General features: G+C 28.7%; 1 protein-coding gene across 2 annotated transcripts; it reads left to right on the top strand.

Annotated features, from left to right (window-relative positions):
• The first annotated feature begins 7,305 nt into the window (after window positions 1-7,305).
• Window positions 7,306-11,779, top strand: LOC123908779 (protein FEZ-like). Of its 2 annotated transcripts, none has more exons than XM_045959508.1 (5): window positions 7,306-7,557; window positions 8,218-8,477; window positions 9,169-9,470; window positions 10,194-10,402; window positions 10,795-11,779. In XM_045959508.1, exons 2-5 carry the CDS (start codon window positions 8,297-8,299, stop codon window positions 11,309-11,311), a joined length of 1,209 nt encoding a protein of 402 aa, XP_045815464.1. In that variant the 5' UTR covers window positions 7,306-7,557; window positions 8,218-8,296; the 3' UTR covers window positions 11,312-11,779. The 2 variants fall into 2 exon arrangements, with proteins under 2 accessions (XP_045815464.1, XP_045815465.1); XM_045959509.1 differs by having other exon boundaries at window positions 7,388-7,557; window positions 8,201-8,477.
• The last annotated feature ends 2,672 nt before the right edge of the window (window positions 11,780-14,451 follow it).

The raw sequence follows: 14,451 nt of genomic DNA, 5'->3' as shown, positions 1-14,451 counted from the left end.
TTTGTATCCCTAGAGTTTGATAACCTAAGAAATGATTTAGGCAACCCTCAAAATCCACACACCTCTGTCTTGGATAATAACTTTTCCACCATTAATAATCCTGTCAATACATCCATCTTCTCACCATTATTAACCTCTCCACAAACCTCCTTTGACACAACAGATTTTCTGAAAAATTTTATTTCAACTCCTTCAGATTTTTCAAAAATCCATCAGCCTATCTATACTGATGCTGGTCCATCTCTGCCATCCTTCCCTCAAAACTTTGCTTCCATGAACTCTTTTTGCACTAGCTATCCATCAACTGATTCTGCTGCATCCCAAAACTCTGCTAACTTACCTCCTTTTGACTCAAGACCCATCAAAAGGTCAAAAGTTGAGAAAGATATGGCTAAGCTCTTTCAAGCCATCAAGATCAACAACACTCTGATGAACTACACTATCCATGAGCACCAGCTCTTTAGGACCTGGCTCATTGAAGAATTTTGCCCAGCAATGCGTATCAATCCACCTCCATCAAATCCTCCTCCACAAGTTCCAGATTTTCCAGAACTTGGCAAAGACTCTAACTCTGATCCTTCCTCTCCTGCAGATCCTCAGTAGCACTCCTTCATACCTCCCAAGCCTTTTTTGCTGTTGACAAAAGGGGGAGAATGAATTCTGTAGTAATTAGGGGAAGATTGTGATATTTTGAAATGTTTTAAAAACTCTTTTGATTATGTTGTTGTTTGCCTTATGTACTTCAGTCTTAGAATTTGTAGATATAATTGGAAGTTGTTTTGGTTTCAACTTCTAATTGTATGTTGTTTGAATTCTAAGAACTTAGATTATGTTTTTGAATTATTATGTTTTGATCATTAATCATGTACTTGAACAATGTCATATTCCCTGATTATGAGGTTGATTAATGAATGATATGTTTGATTTATGTATTTACATATTTTACTCAATTTGCATTTGCATATTTTATAAATTGATAAAGAATGCTAAAATTGAGGGGGAGCTTTATATGATTAAATCACAAGTATTATTACTGAATATGGTTTAATCAGAATCACAATCAAAAATTAATTAAAGGTTTTGTCATCATCAAAAAGGGGGAGATTGTTGAGACAAAATCCTATTTTGATGTTTTAAAGATAACAACCCTTAATTAAATTTTAATTTGATTCTGATCATTTTGTGATCTAACAAGTGCTCTTGAGTGATTTAATTTAAGAACAGATGCAAAGGATTAAATTAACCTTATTTCACTCATAAGAAAAGAATCAAACATGTTTTAGACAAATCTGCCTCAGAGATTGATCTCAGATTGGTCTCCAGACTAACATGTTCAAAAGCATAAGCACTTATTCAAGTCAACTTTGCGCAAGACAAGAATGAACTTTTAAGTTGGACTTATTTAAAGATCATAACAGTTCAAATAAGTCATTTAAGGAAAGGAATTGATTTTGGTTCTTGAGCTTACTCGAATAAGCTTCTTTAAGGTATAATAACTTCACATCTTGCAACAAGGCTTTATGTTCTCCAAGAACATCATTAAAGAAGATAATCTAGACCAATGAGAACTCAACAACAAGTACTAACAGCTTGCATAAAGAATCATATATGAACCATAGTACAAGAGTATGACAAGGGTGGCTACATTCTTCCATAAAATTCACTATTCATGTGTCCTTTGAAGGACAAGTGAACAGTGGCTACTCTATGCCTTTGATGAAGAGTTTACAGCTGGTTGACAACTTGCAACAACTTGCAACAGCTATATTTTCGTTGGACCTTATCCACACCATCTCAGAGAATGGTCTCCAACGTCCTGGAGAATGATCTCCCAGTTTCTGCACTTAGGTGGCAATCTTATCTAAAGGCATTCAAATTCTATTTCCACACATGGGAAATACATTTGCAACGGATATACACTCAGAGACAACCCATTTACAGTTGGCCAAAGAATATTTCTGACCAACAAGTACAAGTGACTGTCAGAGACCATGAGAAGAACGATCTCCTGAAGCATCTGAAGGACAGAATCACATGGGCTGGTTTGTTTGTCTCTCAACGGCTATTTCTCCACTCACAACGAATATGTGTGATGTCCAAGCAACAAGGGAGCATCTCCATCTATAAATAGCACGTTGGTTTAATGGGAAGAGCAAGAACTTGAAGCACACAAAGCAATCTAAATACATTCCATCTCAAGCAATCAAGCTCTTCTTTTCACTCATACTCTAAAGCTCTCTAGAAATCTAGGATCATATTTTGTAGAGTACTTTGAGTGTATCAATTTGTAAGCTTCACATCCGGTTAGGTGTATAAGCTTAGATCCAAAAGAATCATTGTTAAATCTTTAGGATTCTCTCAAGTCAATTGGGTATAATTGATTGAGGTTACCTTGTAAAGGTAGATCAGCTGAATATAGCTGGATACTTTGTGATCTGGATTTAGGTCATAAAGGGTTCTTTGATCTGGGCTTAGATCAAAGGGAAGTTTCTGTAATCTTGGTCTAGATTATAGTGGATAATCTCACGCAAGTGGGGACTGGAGTAGCCCATACTATTAAGGGGTGAACCAGGATAAATTCTTTGTGTGATTCTCTTCTCCCTTACTCTTTTATTTTGTGCAAACACTATACACACTAATCACTTGATTATTTGCACTTACATTTTAAGGAGAACGTTCTCCAGTTGATCTAACCATCAAGCTTTTGTAGGCTGTTATTGTCTAACTTTATTTTGCAGTAGAAAATTTTAAAGGGTCACAATTCAAACCCCCCTTCCTTGTGACAAACCTTGTTACTTCAGTATTATATGGAAAATTAAGGAGAAAATGAATTCTAATATATTTATGGTTTTGCATGTGATAATTGGTTGTGGGTGTTTTGACGATTGATATGCATGACTCAAAGAATCATATTTAATACACGAGAATGAGGGAATTGTGTATGGTTTATTAATATTAAAGTTTTAATTTTTTAATTTAAACTTCATAATTTGTTGGTGCATGTAATTGGTTGGTGGTATTTTTGGTGATCGATATGAAGGACTTCAAGATTCTTATTTAACACATGAAAATGAAGATAAACAATTTGTGTGTATTTATCTAATATTCAAGAAATAATTAATACATTATGGTATATTATTTGTATTTTTGTCATTTATTTATTTATTTATTTTTGTTTTTGAGTTCAACATCGTAATTCTATTGATTTAGCATCTATGGAACTCCCTATTGTTTAGAAGGAGAAGTAAACCCTTTAACCTCCTTTTAGTAATTTTCACAATAAACATGACTTAGCTCAACTTGGAAACAAAACTCTTGATATATATGAAAATAATACAAAGCAAATTGACTAAAAAAGACTACGATGAACACACTACGATAAGAATAACTCAGTGATGTCATGAACAGATTACTAATAGTAAAACTATATTTTGATTTTTAATTGTAGGAGAGGTTCAAAATTTTGACTTTTGAGGAATGTTTATTATGTGAGTTCGACTTCAATATAAAGGAAGTTGTAAGTGCTCCTTTCCCTCTTTCAATAAGAACCCTAAAAATCTTAAACCAGTAGAACCAACTATTTTCGCTTATATACTGCGTTTTTATTTTGTAGCCCATTTTTTACCGGTCTCTGTTCATTTTGTGCAGAGACCGACTTTAATTAATACTCCCTCCGGCCTTATTTATAAGCAAAAATTACTTTTTAGATTCATTGAAAAATCAATGTATCTAGCTTTAATATAGGTTAGATACATTGATTTTTTAATGAATCTAAAAAGTAACTTTTGCTAATAAATAAATAAGGCCCGAGGGAGTAATATATTTTCCGTTAAAAAAAATAAAACCAACTGTTTTCAATTAAAAAAATTTAACGGTGTTAATAGAGAAGAGAATTGTTTGTGTATTTGTTAAGTGTTTAAGAGAGATTAGTGTAAAATTTAAAATTAGAAGGGGTGTCAGTGTGATTTTAATAGACACCTAAGAGGAGGTTAGCTTAATTTTCCTATTTTAATTTTATTTGTATTTCATTATATAAAGCAACAAGCGGACGACAAGTTTACAATTTTTTATTTAAGAAAAAAGGTTAAAAATTGTCAAGAAAACGTGTATTTGGAAAATGAAAATAAAATGACAACTTGAAATCTATGATCTATGAACCAATTGGATAAGAAAGAGGATAATGAGAAAATAACACTGCATTACACAAATATTTGGAACTACGTAACTCCGTGTGAAAGATAGAGAGTGTTTTAAACCAAGAATATTCCAATATATAAGAATAATAATTATCATATATTGATAATTACTTACGTTAAACTCGCTTTCATTATTTTCTTTTGGTACATAAATAAAATGGTAAAGCTATCATAAATTCATAAACAAAAATTGAGGAAGTTGGAGTTTGAACTTCGGTCATGACGTCTGACATAACAATTTTGGTATTTTTGTTAGTTGAATTATATGATTTGTGGATTCATTAATATTTTTTTAATTTGGAATAAAAAGAAAATTGACTTCGGACACTCTACTTATCCATCTTTAAAGTGATATTTTTAGCCATTAAAATATTAGACAAAGAAAAAAAAAGTGGCATAATACTAATAATTTACGAGCTAAACTCAAATGTATAAAACAAGGTTTGATCTCATAATTATTATAATAATATTAATTATTATTTTAAATGAAATAATTTTTTATGGTGAAAAATTAACAAAATCCCTTTTTGAATATTTTCTAGCATATTGTAATTATTAAATTAAGATTAGATTGATTGGAGGGATTCATTAACCTTTTGTGACTCAATTTGACTAGATTCATTTTTATGAAAAGAAAAATAGACAACTAAGTCATGTTAACTTAATCCGAAAAGCAATTGGGTAAACATGTAAAAAGGGAAATTGAAATATATTCTTTAAAAAGGGAAATAGAAATATATTCTTTTATCAAATGAGAAAAAAAATTTAAATGCTTACATTAATTTGTCAAACTCTAGATGCCAATATATAATCATGATGATTACATTTTGTTATGCTACCTTTTTTTATTGATAAATTTGTACGATGGCATGAAATATATTGTTAATTTTATAACTAATTCATCCTAACACATTTATTAATTTATTTATTATTATTATTATTAGTAATATAATAAACATTACCTCAATTTTCGAAAAATTAATTACGAAGTTGATTGGAAATTTGCCACCTGTTTCCATGTTTTTGGTTCCTCAATCAATCCATTCATGTAATATTTATATTTATTAATTATGTTAATCTAGACTTGGTTAATTATTTGAATGCATGCAAGAGATTTTATGGCAGCTATGATAGAAACTTAATTTAACTTTTCATCTATTTACCTTGTTCAAAAAGAAACTTTTCATCTATTTACAAATCTGTCAAAATTTTCTTTACAGCGATTCTTCTTTTAACAGATAAGGGTTGAATTTGTGGTGATAGTAACTTAGTATATCAACTAAGCAAAATCAAGAATAAAAATTGGAATAAAATTTGAAACTTAATTATGCTGCTAAAATGTCACTTTAGATTTTGGTTAACCAAAGTTTAGGTAATTGGTCCAAGGGTTTATTTAATTAGTTCTCATCAAATAGAATCGTAAATTTCATAGAGGATAAAATTATATTTTTGACCTTAAATTACAATAACATACTCATGTTAGATTAATTAATTAATTAATTACTTATGAATTGACAATAATCAATTATTAGAAATTATTGTTAATATAAATTATGATATATTGTTATTAAGTATTTATTATATCGATGAATTATTTGATTGAGTTTTTGTTTTTTTTGAATGGATCGTAATGAGTTGGGTCATTCAGTTAAGCTCAATGAGAGGTTCATGCCCTCAACAATTTGACTATATAATTGTAAACTAATGTATCCGACTATATTAAACTTGCGATATTGGGTTATGAGGGGCATTCTGAGATACTTCCTCCGTCCCACAATATAAGGGAAAATTAGTCAAAGAAAATTGATGTATTTGGTTAAAAATTTGGACTAGATACATCAAATTTCTTTGATCAATTTTCCCTTATATTTTGGGACAGAGTAGTATTATTTATATTGGGTTTAAAACACTGTATTTTTATCCAAAATTTAAGATATTAGGTTTATGAGGTCTATCACTTAGAAAGTGTCAAATCTCAACTTTTTAAAGTAATGTAAGACTTAACTGACTTCACATTTGCCACACAATATATCCTTCAAGTGTGAGTTATTCAATTCATTATGCTTAGCGGAAGCTTTTCTCATCCAAACATTTTCACCGCCATAGATGTTGCTCAATGAGACACATTGCCTGACCACCATTGTTAGGAATACTCTCGATGCAAGGAGTCGATCGAACTCTTTGTTGAACAATCGACTCTGAAACCACTGTTGGGTCATGAGGGGACAGCCCGAGAGACCATCCACATTAGACTTAGGAGCAACCATATAAGTGAGTTGGACACCACATATTCACTCAAAATCTTAAGGCGTTAAGTTTGTGAGACATCTCACTTATAAAATGCACAACCTCCACTTTTCTAAGTAATGCGAGATTTAACTCATTTTTATTAGAATTGAAGAACAAGAATTCTTCTGTCCCTTATTAGGTCCTTTTAGAGGGTCAACTGATTGTTTACTTAAGTATACTGTGTTTCAAAACACCTTAAGTGGGAATGCCTTCATTATCACAAAGAATAACTTATTGAAAAAAATATTTTTAATTGCAATATTAAAATACTACAATTTGTTCTTATTTGCCACGGAACATGGAGGGAACATGATAAAATTGTCACAAAGGGGCCCCTCAAAAGAATTAAGCAAATAATTAATCAGATTGAGAACAACATTAAGATTATAATATAATGAATTTGTGGGTCTTCTAATATTTTACCGAACCAAAATCCAAAATAGAATTATATGGTTATAGAAAATAAAAAAATTGTACACCAAAACAAAATAAAAGAATTGGCCGTAAGAGTTTCGTGCCCTTAAATATATGGTTAGAAGTTCAATTTTTATCTACTGTATATGAAAAAAAATCTGATTATAAAAAAAGAATCTATCTTGTATGTTCCATAAATTTCTCGAAAGAAATTTCATATTTATATCATGGTAAAGGAAAAAAAATAAAAGAATAATTAGATTAGAAGGTTGGCTTGTCATTTTGTGCTTGTATTTGATTTGTTGAAGATTATATGAACTGTTTATGAGCATCATCAAAGTGTGAAAATGGAATAATCACATCACAATATAATATTTAATTAATACCTTAGAAAGCTACTAATTCTGTAGTCTCTTCTGATCCTCAATTATGTTATTCACATAAAAAAAATTTATATATATTAGATGAGGATGTAAAGAGTGATCCATATACTTCTGCTTGACTTGAGTAACATCTTCCTTGAAAGTTGTTCATGAGAAGCATAAATAATATTTTCTCATAAGTTTTATATTACCACCAAACTTCATTTGAGGCATAGTAAGAAGGAGGCAAAAGCTTTGGAAACATACACCTTGGACTAACCAAATTTGTACACACTGTGAGTTAGCACAAAACATGAAACTTCTTTTAAGAGCTTTTAACTTGTATATTTGTTTGGTTTTCCAAAATTTACAAAGCACAACTTGGTTTTGTTTCCATGAATTTGGATTATCACTTATTAGATATTTCACTTGTACAACATGATGAAATCGTTTGGATTAATATCAGACGACTCTAATTTTAAGTTTGTCAACTAGTTTTAAAAGAAAATTTGAGATATTTGATCTTAATCTAAAGAAAATTTAAGATGTTACATTATCTTCAATTTTTGAATATATATAATGGTATAATTTTGTAAACTTTTAATTTTTATTTAATGATCGCTATATTTTATCGCTAATATACATTAATTTATTTTTATATAAACATTTATTATAATATATAATCATGCGTCAATTAATCAAAATTTATGAATCCACCCATGTCCAAAATTTTTAACAATGTGAACCTCACAATCTTTAAAAGCATATCAGAGTTGTATGATTTTAATCCAACGGCTCAGAATTACTAACTTAATAAATGCGTGCAATCTTGATTGTGGTGAATTCGAATTCGTGTTTCAATTCATATGTAAAGAGTATAACCAAATAAATAAATATAATAATATGAATAATGTCTCATATTTCTTTGTCACTTACTAGGTTCAAACTTCTTGCAGATTTCATATCAAGTATATTGACATCTTGAAGTCACTCTCTATCTTGAACAAAAATTTATTTCAAACACAAAAAGAGAAAATGGAAGAAAGAACTGAGATGGATAATAAGGTTGATGATTTGATGCCTGGTTTTCGTTTTCATCCCACAGATGAAGAGCTTGTTGGTTTTTACCTTAAGAGAAAAATTCAACAAAAGTCTCTTCCTATTGAACTTATTAAGCAAGTGGATATTTACAAACATGATCCATGGGACCTTCCAAGTAAGAACTCTTATAACTCACAATCACTATTTTTTATTTTTTTTTCTAGTTTTCTCTTCTTTTTACATAAAACTCATTTTTATTTTTCAAATGTTCGATGGAGTGAACATAAAAAGTTTAAATTTTAAGGCTCTTTTTTAGTAAAAAAAAATAAAAACAATTCATTTTTTATTTTAAAAAATTTGTGTTTATTTAAGTTTTGGATAAATATATACTTTTAGTAATAAAATATTCATTTTTTATTTTTATTTAGATCCCTACACAAATTTTATGAATTATTAGTCCATGCCTTTAGAAAAACAGGATGGACTAAATACACCATGTACCCTGTTTTTTATAAAAGGTGAGGATTAAAAATGATAATTTTTTTTTATTGGGTTTAAACTTAAAACTTTTTAAATTTGTAGGGACTACATATATATTTAAAATTTAATTATTTTTTTTTTAAAAAAAAAAATGAAAGATTCTTGTAGTATATAATTGGGATATATAGAGAAGGTACAATGATAGGAAAATGATTTTCAGACACAATGAAAATGATGTTTTAAATTTCATAAAAATGTTTATTATGTATTAAAAATTTATAAAAGAAAATGACATTCATTTAATAGAATATGAAAAATGAAATATGAAATTTTTTTAGTGACAAAAAATTAATTTAATTTTTCTATTTATTTTTGTAAACAAGTAGAGCTGGCTAGTAGTGGTGAGAAAGAATGGTATTTCTATTGTCCAAGGGACAGAAAATATAGAAACAGTTCAAGGCCCAATAGAGTTACAAGAGCTGGATTTTGGAAGGCCACAGGAACTGATAGGCCTATATACTCATCAGATGGAAAATGCATTGGTTTGAAGAAGTCACTTGTCTTCTATAAAGGTAGAGCTGCTAAAGGGACTAAAACTGATTGGATGATGCATGAGTTTAGGTTACCTTCTATTTCAGATTCAAACTCTCCTCCCAAAAAATTTTCAGATAAAAGCTTCTCTCCAAATGTAAGTATTTTAGTAATTTCGTACAACTTATTTTTATTTTTTTTTTTAAAATAAAAACTAGCGACAAAATTCACACATGCACTAATTGGTGGTTTGAACTCGTGTTCCACCATATCAGAAGTTTCTCCAACCTTTTACCATCGGAGATGTATTCATATTTTTAGATAAGGGATATATTCAAAAAGAAGAAAGAATGCATCTAGTAATTTGAAATTACCATTTGAATATATACGTGTTCAATGTTATCGTTTTATCTCCGAAAATAAATTAGATAAGGGATATATTCGAAAAGAAGAAAAAAATGTATATAGTAATTTAAAATTAAACATATATATTTAATTAAGAACAATATTTTTTTTCCAAAGGGGATAAGAAGAATTAAGGGGACAAATCTTGACCATTTAATTATGTATGAATGGTCCAGATTAGTTTGATTAGTTTTTCTTACTTTATTCACTCTTATTTGATAAATAAATTCCATAATATAATATACATATATAAGATAATGAAGAAATGATTTACATTGGTGGAAGTCAAAAGTACTTGGAAGTTATACTATTTTATAACTATTTTTGGTTACTATGTATATATATTTTTTTTTACTATGGTTACATGTATATACATGCATGGCTACAATAATTAATCCAAAATGATTCAATAGTTTGTTTAGCCTCTAATTTCTTTTTGACTTAACTAATTAATTATCCCTTTATGAATTTTCAGGATTCATGGGCAATATGTAGGATCTTCAAGAAAACTAATTCCCTTTCAATGGTACAAAAAGCTTTATCTCATCCTTGGATCTCTCAATTACCAGGAAGCATGGTATCTGAATTACTCTCACAAACTACAAACATCAACCAATTCTGTTCAGAAAATAATATCTCATGCACAACAGAACAAGCATTATCATCAGGGACAAACATGCAAATGTAAGTGTTGAATTTTTTTAATGATTTTTTAAGTTCACCACTATATATATAGTATTTATTTATTATATTTATTTAAAAATCAAATGCAAAATCAGATGAGAAATAAATTGTTGAAGGATTATTAGTTTGTTATATATATATATATATATATATATATATATATATATATATATATATATATATATATATATATATATATAATACTATTAAAAATAGATTCTATATAAAATGATGAAACTTATATGAATTTCGTCTAATAAGAAAGTTAATGTTGAAAAGATAGTGTTATAGTGAATATTGCTGGCGAAACTCGCTAAAACTTTATATACATTTTTCCTTCAATACATAAAATTTCTAGAGACTAACTCATTATTGCCCATTCAATTTTGTAGCAACAAGAATGAGCTACAACAAGTTTCCAATACCAACAACTTCTCAGCTTCAGATTTTCCAACATACAAACCAATCAACAACATTAACACAATTTCAAAATCCTCACAAATTCCTTGTTCTAATGGAGACATTGTTGATAACCTAATGTTCTACACACTTGAAGCCAATGGTTCCACAAAGTGCCCAATTGATGATAGTTCAATTCTTTCCAACACTAACTATATTGGTTTTGAAGATACAAATAATCAATATAGTGGATTCTCAATTAGTCTACCTCAAGATATGCAACCAAACATTGGCTTAGAAAATGAACAATTAGAAGACCAAGGTTGGAGGAAGAATATTCAAGATCAAATGCAACTTAATCAATGGGAAAATAATCTAGGAAGAACAATTGATTTTCCATTCAGCTTGTCTCCAAATTTTGATGCTTTGAGGAATAGTGTTATATGGGATTCACCACCTTGCACAAGTGAAATGTCCACAACCTATGTCACTAGTAAATGTTACACTTAGGATATATGTTTGGATTTATGTGTCAAATTAATGTGCCAAATTAATGTGCCAAACATGTAATTAAAACAAATTGGGGGTAATTTATAGGGGTGATTAATTATAATTATCAATTTTTAACAATTAGTATATTTACCAATAAAATCATTATCATGTTCATTTGGTAGTGATTTTACTTGTAAATGTACATGTTTTATTGTTTCCTTATTTGTTTATATGTACATTATTAAAACCAGTACCACCCTGTAGGAGCATAGAAAAAGGGCACAAAATGTATAATAGGAATATTGTATTATATATAAGGTCATGTACAGAGAAAAATAGATACAAAGAGATTCTAAGGCCTTGGCAAAAAAAAATGTGGTGCTTAATTTACTTAGGATTTTTGTATAAATTATTATCTATTTCTTTTTGATAAATTTTATGTAATCTTGTTACATTAATTATTGGTTTATTATCTATATATTTATATATCTTGTTTTATTTCCTTTGTCACAAATCCTAATAACTTTTTTTTAAGCAACAAATCCTAATAACTTGAAACACAAGAAATTTTGGTATATAGTTCGGATCTCTGCAGATTTAAACAAATATCTTGATTTCGAGGAAGAGTTTTGACACTTATATTATATTTTTATTCAGTTCGAGAGATTAATCTATATAATTATGTATAGATGATGATACTCAATGTAAAAGAGAAAAGAGTTTAGAGAAGAAAAAAGTATATATTTTAATTAACAAATTGGAAAGTTCTTGTGTAATCTTGTTATTTGGAGCATATAGTTGAAAAGGTTCAAAAAAGTTAAAACAAAGCACAACAAAATTGTTGTTCATAGACTATATAGACTTATATTTTGGCTGCTTTTAATAAAGTTGATAGTAAATTAATTAATTATAATTAAATAAAAATTAGCTTTCATGGTTTTTAGATAAACAATACTATTAGCTACCTAGCACATAATTAATTTGAAGAGTGGAAATTTGTTACGTGTAAGAATGAATTTAATACCGCAGACAAAGGGGACATTTTGTTCACCAGTTTTCACATTAATTAGATTATGTAAAATCTTATTTTTGTGCTCTAGTGAAATTTAGAGACTATAGTCTATAAAATCATTTGCATGTGGCGACGTGAAAATACAATACTTCATTAATTCGAAAAGGCAAAGATGAAAATATATCACGTAGAAATTTTCATTCTCGTGTATGAACGAAACTAAAAATGCATGTATGTCACATATATACAATAATTAAACGAAATATGTGTGTGTGTTCATATGTCTTTTCTTTACCCAAAAAAATGCATATGAACACGCTAAAGTCTACTAAATTTATCCATTTATAATATATAATTTCCAATAATTGTACTTTCTGTTCTTTGTATATAGGTTGGAGCTATACTCTGTTCTCCTAAAATATGTATATGTATATGGATATTCTTTTTCTTTTTTTGGGTACATATAGGGGAGATGTATATGGATATTCTATAGAAAAAAAAGGGTATATGAATGCATATTATGAACATATATTAAACTCACCAACGTAAAAAAAATAAAAATATTGAACTCACCTAATATTTATAATTAGAGTCAAATTAGTACCGACTCAAGGGTAAAATATCAAAGCAAACATTTTTTGTCAAGTAATTTAGTGTAGTTAAAATTTAATCTTTAAAGTGGATAAATAGAGTGTTTGGAGATGGAACTCCAGATCATATATATATATATATATATATATATATATATATATATATATATATATATATATATATATATATATATATATATATATATATATATATATAGGGGGCACTTCAAGTGAGAGGAGTGCTTTATTGTGAGAGATGAGAGCACTAAATTATGGCCACTAGATTAAAATCAACGGTTTGGATATGTTTTCCACTAAAATGTGCATGTTTCAGCCAAAGCACACGAAACAAACTAACAAACGTTTGGACTTCATCCCTTTCCTCTAGCGCACACAGAGAAAACTCGTTCAATTCTCTCTTCCTCCGTTCACAATCAGATCATCATTCCATTAATCTTGAAAAGAAACATGGTTTAATTTTCATGAAAAAAATAAATAAACTATTATCCCAACTTCACTTTCGTGGTTGGATTAAAAAGGGTGCGACTCATTTTAATAGAAAATTTGAGTAGATTCAACCAAATACCTTGCCCAAGAATTGGAAAAGTCAAATTTGAAAAACAAGTGTATGAGTGGTACAATGAAATAGGTGGTGGGTGAGGATCAGATCTAATCTAACAATAAAATTCCAATTGGTTCTTTGAATGTTTTCATAATTACCCTAGTTGAAAATATGTATGTTTTAATTTTTAAATTTGGAAAAACAAATATACAGATCGTGGCTGGTGAATTTTCTGATGATTTAAGTTTGAGGTGGAAGGCAGTTTCAAACAATTAGTAATTGGAAGAGAAGGGGGAAATCGGAAGAGACGGGGAAAGGAATGAAAGAAGAAGGAAATCAAAAAGAGATCACATGTGTTGTGCCTTTTTATCTTGAATTTAATCTTGACCGTATATTTTGATCCAACAGTTGATATTATATCCTCTCATCTCTCACAATAAAGCACTCCTCTCACTTGAAGTGTCCCCTATATAGGATATATATATATATATATATATATAGCTGATCCCTATACATGTGTCATATGTACTATGACATATAGAGCCTCTAAAAATAGGGGGCCTCAAAATAATTTATGGGGTAGTAATAATATTAGTAAATGGGGGTATAACAATTTTTAATTTTCTAGTTGTAAATTACTTTTAAAATTTATCACCGATTTAACTTGAATAGAGTTTATTTAGTTCAATTTTAATGTTGTGGAATTGATAAAAAACAATACCAAAAATTCAAACGTTTTCATTTTTTTCCTTTCATTTTTTGTCCATGTTCTTAAATTGCCTTATAATAATATAAAGTTGGCTTAAATGCATTTTTAATCACCCTATTTAAAAAAAAAATAAAGTTTTGATCCATTTATTTTAAATATGAATATGAGAAACATAAGAAAATAGAAAAGACTTGATGAGTTAACTAGAAGTGTTAGAAGGATGACTATTCTTAAGTAGGTAGAAGGTTTAAATTGATATTAATTAACTTTAAATTGTTTTGTTGT

This window comes from Trifolium pratense, linkage group LG2 (genome assembly GCF_020283565.1).
Source record: "Trifolium pratense cultivar HEN17-A07 linkage group LG2, ARS_RC_1.1, whole genome shotgun sequence".
NCBI lineage: Eukaryota > Viridiplantae > Streptophyta > Magnoliopsida > Fabales > Fabaceae > Trifolium > Trifolium pratense.
The sequence above is the reverse complement of the archived record's forward strand: the minus strand, read 5'-3'. Positions and strand labels throughout refer to the sequence as shown.

Coding starts and splice junctions, on each gene's coding strand:
- LOC123908779 (XM_045959508.1), top strand. CDS start 8,297: ATGGAAGAAAGAACTGAGATGGATAATAAGGTTGATGATTTGATGCCT. Junction 9,471..10,193: donor ATAAAAGCTTCTCTCCAAAT/GTAAGTATTTTA, acceptor ATGAATTTTCAG/GATTCATGGGCAATATGTAG. Junction 10,403..10,794: donor TCAGGGACAAACATGCAAAT/GTAAGTGTTGAA, acceptor TCAATTTTGTAG/CAACAAGAATGAGCTACAAC.